Source organism: Dermacentor silvarum, chromosome 3 (assembly GCF_013339745.2).
Source record: "Dermacentor silvarum isolate Dsil-2018 chromosome 3, BIME_Dsil_1.4, whole genome shotgun sequence".
Lineage (NCBI taxonomy): Eukaryota > Metazoa > Arthropoda > Arachnida > Ixodida > Ixodidae > Dermacentor > Dermacentor silvarum.
This window is the reverse complement of record NC_051156.1, coordinates 23,715,228-23,734,867: the sequence shown is the minus strand read 5'-3', so window position 1 is coordinate 23,734,867 and position 19,640 is coordinate 23,715,228. Positions and strand designations below refer to the sequence as shown.

General features: G+C 44.2%; 1 protein-coding gene across 3 annotated transcripts in view; it reads right to left on the bottom strand.

The window, feature by feature from the left end:
• The window catches only part of LOC119445378 (general transcription factor 3C polypeptide 3), a 501,836-nt gene that overhangs the window by 42,276 nt on the left and 439,920 nt on the right, over nucleotides 1-19,640 (bottom strand). For 2 of the 3 annotated variants that reach the window (XM_049664501.1, XM_037709688.2), the window contains exons 16-17: nucleotides 9,454-9,558; nucleotides 9,186-9,275 (exon numbers count right to left, since the gene is read on the bottom strand). In XM_049664501.1, the coding sequence (XP_049520458.1) occupies nucleotides 9,186-9,275; nucleotides 9,454-9,558 (195 nt within the window). The remainder of the gene's footprint in view (nucleotides 1-9,185; nucleotides 9,276-9,453; nucleotides 9,559-19,640) is intronic. The other variant, XM_049664502.1, reaches the window with a different exon arrangement.

The following is a 19,640-nucleotide window of genomic DNA, read 5'->3' as shown; positions in this document are numbered from 1 at the left end:
TGGTCTAGTTGTTCTAGCGTTAATAAAACAGCCGTTCATACGCAAGAGCTTCGTGTCCCACTTGCCTGTCTTTGCCTCTGTAGTGTAACGGCTCCGGAGCTTGGGCACCGAAGTCGAACACTGAGATTTGTAGTCGTTTTGCCATTTTATCAGTGTATCAGTCTTCCTTTAAATGTACATTTTCCTTCTAGCAATTCCCAACTCTGGTTGCGTCCAGCACATGACTGTGCTGTGCATTGACAGCCAACGCAGTGGTGTGTTCACACTAGCCGCCACCGACGGCTCCCGTCGTGCTAAGCTATATAATATGGGCCGTGACTAAAGATTGGGCTAGTTTATAAGCAATTAAGAATGGGGAATCAACAGACAGAGAACGGGAACTTAATGACACATGTGCGATTGGCGAAGCAGCTCAAGAAACAGAATAAGGAAGACGTATGTCTCCTTTTTTTTTGTCCATAATTTTGTGGTCTTCGCCTATTTACATAATTAAATGCGAGAGAATGTTAACGCGCACAGCAAAATAACATCTGGAATATAACTGCTGGAATTCCACGTCTTAGCTTGCCGCGGTGAGCTCTGTTCGCGTGGTGCATTTGCATCCCAATTTGTGCTCGTTTTCTGCTTTATATACTACCTGATGCCACGAATGTGATCTGCCTCGTACAAGTGACGACCTTTCTCAAAAGTAGACACACAAAAATGCGTTTTCCGGTGCGTCAGCCCTTAAGGCCCGCAGTGCCAAATCGCTGGAAGCACCGAGCGCCTTCGTCCCGTCGTCTGCTTCACATGCCAGTGCTCCGACAGCTGCCGTTCGCGGCGCTGTTTGCCAGCATATCGCCGGCGCGCCGCTGGCGCCTTATGGCGGCCGCCCGGTGCCTATACCTATCTTACCGTGTTTTAGTAAGGTTGTATAAAAACTAATTAAATGGTGCCTCTCTAATTATACTTGAAAAGATTCAAAATAATGACACTAAGACAGTTTGGTTATCGTCCGGGATATTTTACTTGTTCTTATGTACTGTCAAGTCGGTGTCACCTCCTGGTGACCGAAGGTATGAAGTAACAGCGCGTAATGAACAAGGACGAGAAAGGAACGAAGACCACAGGACAAGCGTTGACTGCCAACTGAATGTTTATTATAAGAAAACCAGCCTTTTTATACATACTCAAAATACATGCGCACATTAAACACTCACTAATCACAATGCCAATCTTTCTTTCAAGAAGTTTATTTCTTTCTCCGATAGTAGAAGAGAAGGCGAACTGACACAATTGTCACCTTCGATGCTGATCCAAAAGGCCTCTAAAATTTCTCTTTCCTTCTTAGATTTTCCTTTTCCTATAAATTTTGTTTTATTAAACATCGGAGCGCATGCATGTTTTTTACAATGGTCAGCTAAATGGCTACCATATCCGTTCTTTACGTTGTTGCAGTGTTGTCGAGCACGATCATTGAAACATTGTCCAGTTTGACCTATGTAAACTTTTCCACAATTCAAGGGAATCTGATACACTACATTACTAGTGCAATCAGACAAAAATCGGGTTTTGTGATTGACAGTGCAAGTGGGGGGGCCTGTATCTTGGTTTCATGCGTGCACAAATCGAAGACAGCTTGCAAGGGGCGTTGAAAAGCAAGTTGACATTATGCCTATTTGAAACTTTCTTAAGTGTGTGATAGCTTGTGCACGTACGGAACAACGTGCACTGGTCTCCTGTCTTGATTGTTTTATTTATTGCCTGGTTCTGTTTTTGCTCTCTGCAGGATTGTCTCACACACAGATGTGATGACATGTTGGGGAAAGCCTGCATCTCTTAACCTTGCCAGCTGATTCATCAGGCTACGCTCACATTCGTGCACGCACGACTTATTTAATGCTGCCTTGATACACATGGTGGCTATGCCCCTCTTTATCAGTTTTGTCTGTGCGCTGTCATATGGCAACAAGGTTTTCTTGGATCTAGGCTGATAGGTCCAGCATATATGCTTACTTGATGAAAAGTATAGGCTAATGTCAAGGAATTGAATTCTGTTATTGATCGGCAACTCGTGCGTGAACTTGAGTCCTCCCAAAGATTTGATGAAAATGTCTAGAATGTTATTAACTTGGTGCAGTGAAAGGGCGCAATCGCTGTTCTTAATAACAACTAGGTAATTGTCAACGTACCTGAACGCTTGTGTTACAGGCATGTCTACTAACTTATCGGCGATAGCATTGTCAAGAGATGATAAAAATATGTCACATCAAATCGGAGCTATGGCTGAACCTATACAGATTCCGGTTCGCTGTATGAAAAAATGGCTTTCAAATTCTATGACTGTTGAATTAGGATAAAATTCTAAAAGCGCTAAAAAGTTGTTGCTGCTAAGGCCCACAGAATTCTGAAATTTCACTTCCCCAAAATCCTCCATTCTTTCACGCACAGCTGACATAAGACCATCATGCGGCACTGAATAATACAAGTCCTCGACATCTATTGAAAATGCAGTTTGATCAGTCCCTTGAGATTCCTTGATTGCCAAAATAACTTCATCTGAACTTCTTACCAGGAATGGGTCCTTTAGCGGCAGCTTTTTGAGATGAGTTTGTAGAAACTTCCCCAGATGGCACTGCCAAGATGTCTTCTCGGATACAATTACCCTAAGAGGGTGATCAGGCTTATGCATTTTGCATGTGTAGAACACTTCCAAGAATTCTGCATCTGCTGTGTTGACAAGCTGCCTCAACGAGTTCAGGTGCATATCCTTGAGTATCTTCAGGGCGACTTTCTTCTGTTTCTTCGGTTCGAATGAAATTTCCTTAAAGTTCTTCACAACAGCGTATCTAGATTTCTCTTTCATTAACGTTTCGGGCAGAACGACAAAACCACCTTCTTTGGCTGCCTGTATTACTTGAAGTGCATCTTTCTTTAGGCAGGTGACAACTTTCTTCAAGGGCTCTGTTCCTGAATTCTTCCTGGGGGCATGCTTGAGAACACAGTCCACTGCCTCGCCGATGACTCGCTCGCGGTCTTGGTCGTCCGCTCTGTCTCCGATGCTCCTACCCATGGCAAGAAGCTGCGGTGCGTTCAACCGTGGCTGAAAACTGTACTTCGGTCCTTTTTTCAGAATTTTCTCGACATGGTCTGAAATTTTTGCGCCCCCAAGCGTGGTTACCTCATTTGTGCTAGTGGTGTTTGCTGGCGGCTTCGTTAAAAAGAGCCTGGTGCGTTGCCAAAGGAATTCCGTAGTCTGTCCTGCTAGTCTCCTGTAGGCTCGCAGCGTTTGGTCCTTTTGGCAGGGGTCTTTTCCTTCTTCAACAAGAACTTTCAGCCAGTCCTTGTAAAGTCGAATCTTTTAACGAAGCCGCCAGCAAACACCACTAGCACAAATGAGGTAACCACGCTTGGGGGCGCAAAAATTCCAGACCATGTCGAGAAAATTCTGAAAAAAGGACCGAAGTACAGTTTTCAGCCACGGATGAACGCACCGCCGCTTCTTGCCATGGGTAGGAGCATTGGAGACAGAGCGGACGACCAAGACCGCAAGCGAGTCATCGGCGAGGCAGTGGACTGTGTTCTCAAGCATGCCCCCAGGAAGAATTCAGGAACAGCGCCCTTGAAGAAAGTTGTCACCTGCGTAAAGAAAGATGCACTTCAAGTAATACAGGCAGACAAAGAAGGTGGTTTTGTCGTTCTGCCCGAAACGTTAATGAAAGAGAAATCTAGATACGCTGTTGTGAAGAACTTTAAAGAAATTTCATTCGAACCGAAGAAACAGAAGAAAGTTGCCCTGAAGATACTCAAGGATATGCACCTGAACTCGTTGAGGCAGCTTGTCAACACAGCAGATGCAGAATTCTTGGAAGTGTTCTTCACATGCAAAACGCATAAGCCTGATCACCCTCTTAGGGTAATTGTATCCGAGAAGACATCTTGGCAGTGCCATCTGGGGAAGTTTCTACAAACTCATCTCAAAAAGCTGCCGCTAAAGGACCCATTCCTGGTAAGAAGTTCAGATGAAGTTATTTTGGCAATCAAGGAATTTCAAGGGACTGATCAAACTGCATTTTCAATAGATGTCGAGGACTTGTTATTCAGTGCCGCATGATGGTCTTATGTCAGCTGTGCGTGAAAGAATGGAGGATTTTGGGGAAGTGAAATTTCAGAATTCTGTGGGCCTTAGCAGCAACAACTTTTTAGCGCTTTTAGAATTTTATCTTAATTCAACAGTCATAGAATTTGAAAGCCATTTTTTCATACAGCGAACCGAAATCTGTATAGGTTCAGCCATAGCTCCGATTTGATGTGACATATTTTTATCATCTCTTGACAATGCTATCGCCGATAAGTTAGTAGACACGCCTGTAACACAAGTGTTCAGGTACGTTGATGATTACCTAGTTGTTATGAAGAACAGCGATTGCGCCCTTTCACTGCACCAAGTTAATAACATTCTAGACATTTTCATCAAATCTTCGGGAGGACTCAAGTTCACGCACGAGTTGCCGATCAATAACAGAATTCAATTCCTTGACATTAGCCTATACTTTTCATCAAGTAAGCATATATGCTGGACCTATCAGCCTAGATCCAAGAAAACCTTGTTGCCATATGACAGCGCACAGACAAAACTGATTAAGAGGGGCATAGCCACCACGTGTATCAAGGCAGCATTAAATAAGTCGTGCGTGCACGAATGTGAGCGTAGCCTGATGAATCAGCTGGCAAGGTTAAGAGATGCAGGCTTTCCCCAACATGTCATCACATCTGTGTGTGAGACAATCCTGCAGAGAGCAAAAACAGAACCAGGCAATAAAGAAAACAATCAAGACAGGAGACCAGTGCACGTTGTTCCGTACGTGCACAAGCTATCACGCAACCTTAAGAAAGTTTCAAATAGGCATAATGTCAACTTGCTTTTCAACGCCCCTTGCAAGCTGTCTTCAATTTGTGCACGCATGAAACCAAGATACAGGCCCCCCACTTGCACTGTCAATCACAAAACCCGATTTTTAACTGATTGCACTAGTAATGTAGTGTATCAGATTCCCTTGAATTGTGGAAAAGTTTACATAGGTCAAACTGGACAATGTTTCAATGATCGTGCTCGACAACACTGCAACAACGTAAAGAACGGATATGGTAGCCATTTAGCTGACCATTGTAAAAAACATGCATGCGCTCCAATGTTTAATAAAACGAAATTTATAGGAAAAGGAAAATCTAAAAAGGAAAGAGAAATTTTAGAGGCCTTTTGGATCAGCATCGAAGGTGACAATTGTGTCAGTTCGCCTTCTCTTCTACTATCGGAGAAAGAAATAAACTTCTTGAAAGAAAGATTGGCATTGTGATTAGTGAGTGTTTGATGTGCGCATGTATTTTGAGTATGTATAAAAAGGCTGGTTTTCTTGTAATAAACATTCAGTTGGCAGTCAGCGCTTGTCCTGTGGTCTTCGTTCCTTTCTCGTCCTTGTTCATTACGCGCTGTTACTTCATACCTTCGCTCAACTATGAACCAACTAGCCCTCATCAAGTTGTTACTCCTGGTGACACTATGAACACTGTTACAATCGACCAGCGGGGGGCAGCGAACTTGGAGTATCTCCTGCTTGCCTGTGACGAATTGTTTTGGGAAGCTGAAAAACGTCCCATGGGAAAGATCAGCGGAGAAACCACACCTAGACACGTTTCAAAGAATACGTGGTTACTAGATGTCACCCGGACGCCGACCACGACGCTAGGAGCAAGAAAAGGGCCTTCTACGCCGCTTTCTCATTGCCGCTGCTGGCCGCTGCTGGCCGTTCTCCAGACAAACCCGCCGATGGCTGGGCCATCTCGAGAACCAAGAGCGAAGAGCGGGAACCAAGTCAAGCGCGAAGCCGCCTGTCTACGAGCGTCCCCTCCTTTCTGTGGGGGAGTGAGCAGTGTGCACCCGAGGGCACTTCTCTGAATGTGTTCAGGGAACAAAGGCGCTGGGGTGATTATGCGCACCCTCGCCTTCAAGGCGGACTGGTGACTCTCGACGCTCCGGTTGGAGGAAGGTGGGACCGCAGATTTCCCTGGCCTGGGGATCTAGGGAGGACAGAGGGCATTTAAGTGGACTTTTGCGGTTCTCCGGTGTGCTTCGATCCAGTCATGCTAGACTGATAAGATGTAACATTCTCTACTTATCATGTAAATATTGCACTATTCGTTCTTGATGATAGCCTGTTCCTCCCTTCAACAACGTCTTCAGCGTGGATGAGGCGGATGACGGCATCGGCCAGCTACCCCTTTGGATATGTCCGACCCCAACAACACATGAATGCTAATGAGGTATGCTTATAAGCTCACTGACACACTTCCCTGTATCCGGACAAATCCAATCTAACAATTTCGGGCACTGACGACCCCATTTTTACTTACCTTCCACTTTCGGCTATTCTACTAGCCTTGCTTTATTACATTCACTGACAAGATCAAAACATAAACTGATAAGGGCAGATTCGCAGGATCTACCTTTATCGATTACACTAGAGCATTTGATTCCTAGGACACTGTTTTCTGGACTATAAGTTGCACATTTGTATAAGTCGCACCTCCATGTGTTGCGAGTTTCAAAGAAAAAAACTGGTATATAAGTTGCACCGGTGTATAAGATGCACCTATTTGAACTCGGATGGCATGACGAAATGCGATTATGGACACTTGTACAATCGTCGCAAAGTGCCATACTTACCCATTTCAGGGCACTAAATTTCCATAATAAAATTCTAGCCCAAATAATCTTGAACCAAGACTGCTGCACAGAAAGCTAACATCGATTGCATTTCAATCGAAGGCCTCGTCCTCTGATGCAGTCATAAAATTTAGCTACTTCGTCCGGCAGCCTAGCCCGGTCACTGTTGCTAGACTGAATAACTTTCACAAGATGTCGCTGGCATTGCCTCTGCGGATGGTGTGCTCAACTCATATTGGTCGTGCCAGTGCGCATGGTTTTTGCATATATAAGTTGCACCATTGTATAAGACACACCACCCACTGAAATTTTTTGGGGAAAAATGCGACCTTTAGAATGGAAAATGTGGCACTCACGACACCCTTTTTATTAAACTGGCAAAACTGAACCATCTTTCGTAAGTTACTACACGACAGGCAGATTAAGTGCTGCCCCTGTGAACACTGCTAGTTCTAAAGAAACGGAGAGGAGCTTCTTTTGCATCACGAAGGCTTCACTGGCTGCCAAGAATGTCCTCTGATTGCTCACACAACCAGCCCACGGTTTGCTTCAACAGCCTCAAGCGGTTTTCCTCTTGTGTTCCATGAGACCAAAACGACAGAAGTGACCACTATGACCAGATGGCAAGTGCGCTGTCTATTAGAAGTGGAACAGCTATCCATTGGAAGGCAAACAACAAAGTTAATGGCCTTTGCTGCCCATTTCGCTCTTAGCAGGCATCTTAAGGGGGCGCACACAGACAGAGTGAAAAAATGCTAGCACATTGTTTCTTCACTCTGTATGTGCTGTTACCTCCTTACCAACTAGCCAATCCTTGTGAACTTAGCATCTACCACTGTGCTGAGGGCCACTTACTAAAGTGTGGCACTGGCAAATCATCATCATCATAATCAGCCTATATTTATGTCCACTGCAGGACGAAGGCGATCTCCAATTGCCCCTGTCTTGCGCTAGCTGATTCCAACTTGCGCCTGCAAGTTGGTGGCGTGGAACAGAGGTAGAACACCCGGCTTCTAATCTGGCAAATCACAATAGGGCAAGTGAACATTTAGAAAGCGAGATGCTTGTGCAATTGTGCCCCAAACCCTTATGAGAGGCAACTCAGTGTGATACTATAAAAGGTACATTTGATGTCCTTGTATGAGGATTGTCCAGAAAGTTCGAAGTAATTTTTATATGAGGCATATCAGAAAAAAAAAGTTTATATTGCACGTACGTGAACACCAAGATGCACCTGAGGACCTCCATTTATTATCGTAGCTGAAAGAACTTTTTGACGCGACCGAGACGGTCGCTTTTTGGACGGGGGGCAATTGACACAATGATGTGGGGCTCCCGCACCGCGGGATGGCGCGCGCGAAGGTCGGCGTCATGAAAGACGACGAGGCACATAGGCTGCACGCTCTTCTTCTGGTCCGCCATTAAAGAGAAGCGTCTGTTTTTTTCAAGTCTACGTCTACGATCTACGTTACAATATTGTCAAATATAAAGAAGTTTTTCTGGAATTTGTCACTGCACTGCAGTAAGTTTTGCATGCCAGTGTCATGATAATCTGCCATCAGTAACTGAAACCAGAAGGTCACCAGTGCCTGAAAAACAGGTTAGGCTGGTTTCGTCAATGCCTTCTTTTTTAAAATTTATTTTTCATGCACACTTTTTTATGGATTGTGAGCGTATCGGCATACACGAATGAATGATTCGTGTATGTATGAATGATTCGAACGAATGATTCCAGCAAACATTTTTATATCTCTGGTAAGGGCGAAATTTGAGGCATGCAGACATTGTTGCCAGACTAAGAAGCTAGCGCTTGCACGCTGCACATGAGGGGCCCATAGAGCATCTTACAATATTACCTAAATGGAAACCTAGAGCGTCCGTCCATGCGGGTTTCCTAACAGGTGCCGTGCCGTCATGGGAATGACAGTATGTGGGTGCGCGAGTCTTGGCCTAAGTTGTGGATATGGCTGCACAAATAACGCATTCTTGAAATAAAATCTTCATAAAAGATTTTCATTCACTCATATTACATCTTCCAGCAAAATTTACTCACCTGTGGTGCATAATGAAGCAAAGAAAAGCAACAACAGGCAACAAACAGCTGCTGAGCAAGCGCAGACCTTGTCGTCTGCCCTTTAACTTAAGTGGCCCGCCGATACTTCCTACGTTTCATATAATTGTACAGCCAAGCATTAGCCCTCTTGATTGAATAAAACATACTTTTGTGCAACATTTAAGTTAAAAGGTGTTTTATTAGAAAATGAACCACTGTAACAGACGGAAAGCCAGGTGCACCTTCAGGGTTCCCTCCGAGAAGGATGCCAATCCAAAGGCACCACATGCCAGCATTCCCATGCATACAACAGCCTCGCAGTGCCAGTTTCCCCTCTAGGTAACATTGTGAGAAACTCCATGCAAGTACGCATGCATGTTTACAGCACCCGAAGCAAGAAAGCGCGACATCACAGCCTTCAGCGCCCACCTTTAGCACCAGTAAGCGGGCCATGGAGAAAGTATGCTCTTCCTGCCTCGGGTCCTGGTAGTGGGCCTGGAAGCACAGGAAGTCCAACTCCTGGAAAGCATCACATTCACTCTCCCAGTGATCTCCTCGCAGCCAACCATATGCCTTGCCCGCATCTCTACTAGTGTTTTAAGAGATGCTCAAGGTCCAGCCCTGTGAAGCATACTTCCAACAACTCTTTCATGCAGCACAGTGTAATGCGCATGACAGCAGCACACTGAGCACTCACCTTGCACAGCTGCACTTCTCGATTGAGCAGGGGTGACACGAGTGCCTCTGTGGTTGCCTGCTGCAACTCCTCCATGCGCCCACTACTGTGAAGCGCCAGGCACAGCTGCACATTGCATTGAATCACCAACTTGCCCAACGTTTGTGGTATACATATTTGGTGGGCTTCTATTGGCAAAGCTGAAGGGGCACTTCCCCAAAACTTGGAGGGCACCTTAAGTTGAGCGCGGTGCATTAAAAAAAATATACCACCCTTGAAACAATTTTAAAAAAGGCTGTAAATGTGAACAGTAAAAAGGTTATTGTTTACATCTTTTTCTTTCAGTGCACATGGAGCAAGGAGAGAGCATGACATCACAAGTTGGTACTCTCCCTGAAGCCGTTATTGTCTCCCTTGCCTTCACAGCCCAGTACATTTGCATACTTGTTCAAGCACTTTCCCAACTTATCAATTTCTTCTGATATGCTTGTGCAGCTTTGATACACTAATTTCTTTAGAGAGCGGCAATGCTGTGTTGTCTTCTTTTGGAAGAGTGTCTGCCGATTGTGAGAAGCTACCGTGACATGCATTGGGCCAACTTTCCTTGCTTTATTTGTGAGGACAAGACGAGTAAGCTTATTCCGCACACCTAACGCAGGTGGTGTGAGAATGGGGCTGATAGACATCCCATGTGATCCCGTATGAACAGATTATGCGTCCATTCTAATCTATCCTTTGTAAAGACGGAAATCGCTTACGTGGGGTGTCACGTGTGCACGAAATGAAATTAGTTTATTTGCCACCATGCAGAACAAGCTGACAGTAATACTGCAGAAAGAAGGTGCAGTTATGCAGCTTGACAAGCCTCTAATGAAATATATGTTGGCATCAGTGTGATACAGCGCCCACAATTAACATAAAATCAGCTTACACAATCAGTCAAATATAAAGAAAAATCAATAGGCAAGGTATATCATTTCATATGAGAATAGAGAATAACATTATTAATACGTAATAATTAGCGGTGTGCGAATATTCGAAAAGTTCGAATATTATCGAGTATTTTTTATATTCGAATTCGAGTAAAAAAAACAGATCTTAGAAAATGTTCGAATATTCGGTTGGGTACGAATATTCGAATCGAATTGAGTATATTGTTAGCTGCGCGGGAAAAACCCGGTTCTGCACATTTGTTTCTTCTAATCTAAGAATATTGGGGCGATATTCCTGCTGAATTTTGTGATAACTTTGCACAGCTGGGGAAATTTCGCCTGTAAAGCATACTTAGCCACTAAATGCTTAAATTTGCGGTGAAGCCACCCTCTCAATAGCAAGGGACACAGATTTGCGGACAGCGAGAGTGCACATTTAGCTGAAGAAATTTTGCTTGTAAAGCATACTTAGCCACTACATGCTAAACTTTGCGGTGAAGCCTACCCCTCTCAGTAGCAAGGGGCACGGATTTGCGAACAGCGAGAGTGCACATTTAGAGCGATAACTCCACTACTCCAGGTACAAACCCAGAAAATGCCTGGTTACGTAAATCTGACCTTCAAGCTCAGCCAAGGTTTAACTGGGACTTAGCCTGCCACTACCGGCTGCTGCTGCGTACGCCGCATGGCCGCCCATATCTTGAAAGCTATCTGCAATGTGGACAAAGTGCGCGGTCACGCGGGCCTCATCTTCAAAGCGATCTGCGATGTGTACAAAGTGCGCCAAGTGCTAGTAGCTTCGTATGCGCTGTGCTTTCGACGCTTAGTTCGAGTTGAAGCTGTCGAGACGAGAGGAACGACGCGACCTTCGGCTGGGCCGGCAACGAACTAAGTGCCCGGCGCCGTTTATTGTCATGGTATATATACACGAATGGAACCACTCAGTGGCGCCTTCTGTTAGAGGGGTAAGCAGCGTTAGTGTTAGTGGTGTTAGTGGCGCCATCGTGGGCTAAAATGCAACACAACACAACACTACATCTTCCTTTCCGAGGTCAGATTTACAAGTTCAGTTTCTTGGGTGGCACCACACGCCTTCCAGACCTTGCAACCTTTTCGGGGATGCCACCCGTGTCCCGCCTGGCACTGCTCTCGCGCTTGCGGGGTGATGCTTGCTCCTGGCTTGGCCCCGGGCTTGGAAGTAAGGTTGGAGATGTCAGGTTTGGTTTATCGAGGGATGATGCACTTGAATCTGGAGTGGGCTGCAAAAGACACCCGATTGTTGCAAAAGACACCCGATTCAAGTGCATCATCCCTCGATAAACCAAACCTGACATCTTCAACCTTATTTCCAAGCCCGGGGCCAAGCCAGGAGCAAGCATCACCCGGCAAGCGCGAGAGCAGTGCCAGGCGGGACACGGGTGGCATCCCCGAAAAGGTTACAAGGTCTGGAAGGCGTGTGGTGCCACTCAAGAGACTGAACTTTGTGGGGATGCGCAACTCTCACGCGTCCCCTGATGTTGTTTTCCCGCATAGCTCTCGTCTCCTGAAGTCCGGCTTCTCCGCGTGGCTAAGCGCCGCTGGCAGTCGTAGTGGTTGCGGCGCATTGCGAGAGATGGCGCGAGTGTCGCGATGCTAACGCCACCCAACGGCGGGGTGACTTGGGAGAAAAAGGTCGAAGGGGCTTTCTCTTTGGCTTGGGATCGGCGACTAACATGCACGAACGCTTCGCGCGTGCGCCGGCCCGCTTCGCGGGACCGTCTCGCGAGGCTAAAGCCCCAACCACAGGCATGCGTCGGCACGCTTCAGCGCGCGCCGACAAGCGAACGCGTCGCTTCGCGTCGGCTGGAGGAAAAGGGCGCGCAACCACAGGATACTAGCTCTGACGCGTGCCGACGCTCGCTCCTCGGCTGCGGTGCACTGTTGCTTGGCCATTTTGTCTTCAACCGTCCAAGTGCGGCCTAAAACAGCCTTCTGTAAACTGAGCTTGAAACAATAAGTTGGTGATCTGTATCCTATTTTAGATATAAAAAAACACGTTTGATTAATGAATGTATGCCTGCCGCAACGGCTTCCTTTAAGTAACATTACTGCACAAGCTATCGACATCAGCGATTGCGTTCGCGTTGTCATCTGCAAGATCACTTTGCAAACACCTGCACGAGCATGGCATGTCACATTAATAGCTCTCGTACGATCTAATTTTTTTTGTAGTTCGTTGCACAGCCAACTACGTAAGAATTACCTAAAACTACGTAGGAACTATGCAAAGTATCAGTGAAAAATCTGTATTATAAATATAATTATGCTTGTTGGTGCATGAATGAAACGCGTAAGTGGGTTCTGAGAAAATCAGCAAAAAAAAAAAAAAGAATTGAACTGAAACACTTGTGGCGCTCACAAAGAGACATTTAGAACAGCCAAAATATACCAGCTTCCTAGCTTGTCTCCCGATTCTTGCTTCTGTATAATCTTTCCCATGGAACATTTAATTTTTCTAGTAGGGATGGTCGATTAAATATTTTAATTGATTAACGATTAATCGTTCGTCGGTTTAGCCTATAATCGATTAATCGCTTTCGATGCGGGGCTTTTCGTTGATTAATCGATTAATCGACTTTTTTTCGGGTGCTTTAAAAAGGCTGAAACACACTTATCTACTCACGTAAGTACCCATTATAACGTTTGAAAGGTGGAACCAGGATAAGAACTACAAGGGTATAACCTTTGATGAAGAATAATGTTTTTAACTTCTTAAAGGCCAACTATAATTGCCACTAGGAACTAGTGAAGGAATAAACAATGTACAGGGTGTTCATATTTAAATTTTACGGAATTTTTCAAAATTGCCTGTGGCAGGTAGCATAATTCTCATCGTTGAGCTGGGTTCTTCGAAGAGGCGGAGATTAGTAGCACGAAAAATCGAAATACATATTTGACTAATTAACAAACATTGAGTAATGAACTTCTTACTTAATTTCTTTACGACACATATTACAATTTATGAATTGTAGCCGATCAGTTTGGAAGACCCACTTGAATGGAATTTACAGGATGACACCAGTTTCGAGATATTATTTCTCAAAGTGTGGGATGAAATACATGGGCGTTCCAGTTACTTTTGTTCTTCAATGCCTTTTGGTAGAAATGTAAGTGGAACAACAGCGTTTCTTTACGGCGAGTTTGATAGTGCATATCTTCAAACTGGTGTCATTCTGGAAATTCAGTAAGTTCTTGATGAGGCCTAGTTAGTTCATAATTTGGAACTGAGATTTGAACAGCGCGAAGAAAACAAGGACACGAATAATGAAATACCCCAAACAAGCATTTGTTTGTGGTATTTGTTTCTTCGTGTCCTTGTTTTCTTCGCGCTGTTCAAACCTCAGTTCCAAAATCTGGAAATTCATTCCAAGTGAATACGCCTGACAAGTGGATACACCTGTTTTCTAATGTACCATCAGGTGTTCCTCAAGGCTCAGTCCTCGGTCTACTTCTCGTTTACAGCGAAAGCTGTATATGGCTAGGCGAAACAAAAAACCGTTCGTCCCATGTTCCGATAAACGTCTCCATTAGCTGCGCCGTCAGTTACGTCGTTCTCTACGTCGCACCCAAGCGCGCGCGCCATTGGTAGCTAGTGCCGTTAGTGACATTGTTAGCGAACGCGTTCCCGCCATTGCCACGTTGACGCTGCTCTGCCCGCAACGCCGCCTCCTCGGCTCGCCGTTGTCGCATGCGTTCGATATCTCGAGTTAGCTCGGTGTCGTGGTTAGCAGCATCCGCCCGCCATTGGTGCTTGCGTTCCACTAGAAACACAAACATGTAGCCAATATTTGAGAAACGCTTCAATACAGCGTCGGGATTAACCACTGCTAAACACCGGGGCCGCACGTTTCAGCTACGCTGGTTAACCATCTGTATGGAGTGCTTGGGCGGTGTTGTTAAAGTCTATATTAACGATCTTCCGAACTGCGTTCTTTGTTCTTCCATAAAGCTGTTCGCAGATGACTGTGTTCTCTACCGTAAAATTCCTAATCCTTCCGATTCCCAAGAACTGCAGGACGACCTTAACCGCGTAACTGAGTGGTGTTCTAATTGGTGCATGCAACTAAATTCAAATAAATGCAAGGCCATGCGAATATCTCGTAACACTATCATGCACACCTACTTTATTAATGGTGCACCTGTGACGTCAGTTACTTCTTACAAGTATCTCGGCCTTCACATATCAAATAACCTTTCTTAGCATTCGCATATTGACTATGTTGCTAATAATGCTAACCGTATGGTTAGTTGATTACTCGCGCCGTAATTTTAGCTCTGCCCCTTCGTGCCTGAAGCTAACTCTTTACAAAACTTTAGTTTGCTCCAAATTGGAGTATGCTTCAGCCATTGGAGATCCGACTCAGTCTTCATTAGTTTCTACTCTAGAAAGTATTCAAAATCACGGTGCACGCTTTGTCTTATCTAATTATTCTCGCTATGCAAGTATCTCATCAATGAAATGAACTCTTAACTTACCTGATCTTTCGTCACGCCGCAAATGTTCCCGTCTTCCCCTTTTTCACAAAGTTTTTTATTTGAACCCCCTTTTAAAAGAAACCCGTCTTGCCCCTCCGTCTTATATTTCGTCTCGCACCGACCACAGCCTTAAAGTCGGGGTACCATTGTGCCGCACAAACCGGTACAGTGACTCATTCATCCCTAGGACAAGCACGGACTGGAATCGCCTTACCGCATCAGCCGCAATCATCACCGACTCTACCAACTTCAAGACCGCGGTTCAAATGCATTTTGTTAATATTTTTGGTTTGTATTTTTGCTGCATTATTTTTTGTTTTTGACTCCACTCCTTTCTGTAACGCCTTCGGGCCTGGAAAGTACGTTCAATAAACAAATAAATAACTTCACCGGCTGCAATTGGTAAATTGCAATATGAGTCGTAAATTAGTTAACTACGAAGTTAATTAGTAATTTTTATTAATTAGTTGAATATGTGTTTCGATTTCTCGTACTAATGTCCTCCTCATCAATGATAAGAATTATGCAACCTGCCACAGGCGATTTCTAAAAATTCCATAAAACTTAAAAATGAACACCCTGTATGTTGAAAATGGCACTTACTGAGGAGGGTGGGCGTAGAGGAAGAAGAAATTAGAACAGAGCATCGCAACACGACTGACATCAAGAAGTAACGGCGCAACACGTGATCGCCACATCAGAGCGCGTGGTCGGTTTAATGCTGCCGGGTGCAGGGCAGCAGCGCAGCTGAACGGGTGCGCACCGATTTGAAACTACTGCGAACCAAACATTATCGGCCAATACGTTGTCTCTCAGGGTCACGTGCTGACCCTATACTGCGAGGTAAACAGCGAAGGAAATGGCTTGTCGATGAGTTCGCTTTCCAAGACTTGCTGCCTCACGTAATGCTCTCTCCTAGTTTATTTCTTCCTCCACGGGGGCGGCCTCTCTCCGGCCCCAGGCAGCCTGTGTGACGTGTGCGTAAAGCGGGGAAATGCTTGGCAATCTCGGCAGGACTCGGGGAAAACAGTTGACAGTCGCTCTCGGTCTTCGCAGCCGCGCTGTCGTTGCTCGTGCTCCGCATTCTATAGTACGATTTCAAAATTTTCACGCTACTTTAGTCACTGTCTGGAAAACGATTAATCGAAGCGGTTTAATCGATTAAACCGATTAAATTAAAGGTAGACATCGATGACGATTAATCGTTTTGCGGCGTACTTTTCGTCGATTAATCGATTAATCGTTCATCGATATTACCATCCCTATTTTCTAGGTTGTTTTGAAGCATCAACACCGTATCGGGAGGTCTTGAAGCACTTATTCGTACTCTTGAACCACTTATTCAAATGTATGGGGCAGCTCATTTGCATAATATGAAAAATATATATGTAAACAGGTTATTTTAAAAATTTTACACTTCAAGTCGCCACACACAAAAAAAAAGAAATACCAGTTTGTTTATTGTTTTCAGCCTACAATGATGTTTTGATTGAGAAAGACATTCAATTTGTTCTGTGAGGCATGTAACAATTGCTGTGCCATATTATTTTATTGCACAACACTGGACATGACAGCCAACAATTATTAAACCCCAGAAGAAATTAATGGCACAATGCATATGATCAAGCAAACAGTGATTTATTACACTTAATTGATGCTTTAAAAAACTGTCACACTATAATAATACTGCACAACAGCTACTGAACTAAACTAATATACTAGTACATATTTAAAGATCAATTTCATCCTACAATAACAATAACCAATCAATCAAATGTTTATTATAGGACCCAGAAACAGTTAGAGGGCCTCTGACTGGTGCACTTAAAAAGCAATATGCGAGACAAAATGTACAGAGAACACGAATGTGGAAGACAAAACAATGCGAGATAGAGAAACATATAAGGAAAAAGAAAACAAGGAAGCATAAACTGCAGTTAATCATACAACATGATTATCTACATATATACAATACATAGGATATGAACTCTGAAATATGTCAATGCAGACACAATTCTTATTATGTTTTTTGGAGTCGAGCCATATATAGGACAGTCTTTATTGGAACAAGGCCCGGCAGAGAATGCGGAATGTTACCTGGTATACTATTGCAGCACGAAAAACTGCGCAGCTTTAGGAAAGTATAATGCCATGGACCACCTTATACAGGAACGAAAAGGCATGATTTAATAACTCTTGAATGAGTGACTAACAACTTTATTAATCGAAGGGGTGAGGTTTAAGGGAGTCTAGAGGTGTGAGTTGAAGTACATTTGAGAGTGCTGGACTATGGTCGCCAGAATGGCAAAAGTGGTGCTTGAAGAGAGATATAAATTTATTCTGGATGCATTCAGTGAGGTCAGAATTAGATTTGGACGTTGTACCTCAATCTACAGAGACATACTCTAGTAGTGGAAGGCGCACAGCAGCATATGATTTCAGAAACAGGTGAGTAGTAATCATGCAATATATGACATACAATTCCAAGAGCGTGAAGGGCACGTTGTGCATATTTATTGTGTGAACAGAAGCGTAGTGTTTTGTCGAATTACACACCAAGATCTTTGATTTCATCGACCCTGGGCAGTGGAGCATCCCGAAGGGCGTATGAAAATTGTACATGGTGTGTTTTGTGCGTGTAACTTAATACCATAGTTTTGGAAGCATTTAAGAGTACATACCATTATTGTTTCTGCACCAGCTTGAGAGTGAGAAAATGTCTTTTTGGAGGTCAATGCAGTCGTGAACACTGTTGACAGTCTTAAATATCCTTAAGTCATCTGCATACGAAGCCATGCTGTCCATCTATTAAAATGTTCTTAGCACTAACAGAAAGCAGGGAATGCAATATCGATTAAAACACTTTTGACTCAATGCAGCAGATAGATATAGGCTGGTAGTTAGTAACTGCACTCGCAGCACCCGATTTATGCACGAGCAATATCCATACTACCTTCCAAGTGCTAAAAAATATGCTAGACTTTAGGGAACTATGGAAGATGCTTGGGACAACAGGGACGCTTCTATACGTCTTAAGCAGTGTGGGAGGAATACCATCAACACCACAAGAAAGGGAAGGTTTGAGGCATTTCATACACTTGAAAACAAGGTCTTCATTGACTGATAGCATAAACACTGTGCCAGGCTGAGAAGGAAGGTTACTTGAAGCATCCTTTACACCATAGACACAACAGAAATGTTCTGCAAAGGCATCAACAGTGTTCAAGACATCATCACCATTTTCATCAAGAAGACACCTCTTTGGCACTCTCTTTATAAGAATGACAGCGCACGAAGCTCCAAAAATATTTTGAATTATGTGTCATGCTGGCTTCAACACCATCAATGTGGTTGTAGAGATAATAATAATAATAATAATAATAATAATAATAATAATAATAATAATAATAATAATAATAATAATAATAATAATAATCTTAGCAGTACCATGGCACTCTAGACAGCTCGCAAGGCTAAAAAAGTAAGGCTCGTGCCTGTACGCTAGAGCGTCTGATAGTCGGCCATCTAGAGCAGGAATTTGCTCTAGATGACTGCGCTCGCTCGCTCACACACACACACACAAACACGCTTGCTCACTTGCGGAGCACGTCACACGCACATACAGGGCAACAACTGGGAAGTCGATGGCGCACAATGCACAGGAGTGCCGGTTCACTACGGTCACAAGGAACGGGAGTCCTAATGGAGAAAAAGCTCTGTATAAGAATGGAGTTGCGGTGTTGGACTGTACAGGTGTGATGCAGCTCAGGCTGTCCTGATGCCTTGTTCAGACAGACAGAAGAAGAAATATAAGTGTTTCCAGAGAGCCACACAGCGCCCTACAGTATAGACGGACAAGTGCAATGTTGCGCTGGTATTGGAGGGTGTGCCACTTAAGGGCTTTGAGGTCATCCTTGAAGGCTCGCATGAGCTTGCGACGATCGAAAAGATGGGAGTAGAGAGTGCGCGTTGCCCGGCGCTGAACAAGCTTAAGTTTGTGATGATGTGTGGTATTTTATGGCGCAAGGGTCAGGTATGACCAAAGAGCGCCATGACAAATGGTAATGATATCGATTAATTGTGGATGGCGTGGACAATAAATGCCTCATGGTAGATGTGACATGGCTGTATAAGGGCCTAAAAACTGTCGCTGTATATGGTGTAAAACATGTAGGTGGTAAAATAATGACACAAACTAGTTAGTGATGCGGGCTATGGCAAATGGGTTTCGTTAAAAACGTATGATGTAAGACATATAACAGTGATACTAGGGCTTGAAGAGAGCCCTGGAATACAAGGGCTGTTAATCACATGCTAAAAATTGCCTGGCCAAATTATTTTCAGGGTGTTTACTTCATTTAAGAATTCTAAAACTATTTTTAGGTTAAAAAGCGGTTCATAGCTAAGAAAGTATGATGGGTGAAGAGGTATGTTTTCGCGATATGCAGAAGGGAAATACCTTTTCCTCTCTGCTTCTATTGCAGGACACTGAATAAGAACATGGACAACTGTCAGAATATTGCCGTACTTACTACAAGTTGGAGGATCACTCCCAGTCAAGAGGTAAGAGTGAATACTGTAAGTGTGTCCTATTCTTAATCGACAAACAAGTACTTCCTTATGTCGTGCCGTTTTCCCAGTTATCCAGTTCCCTAGTTTTGGTTTTATCATGTGTAGCTTATTTAGTACCTGGGTATCCCACTCTCCTTGCCAATGCTGCCTCAGCTTACGGTGTAGAAAAGACTTTAGGTCTATGACAGG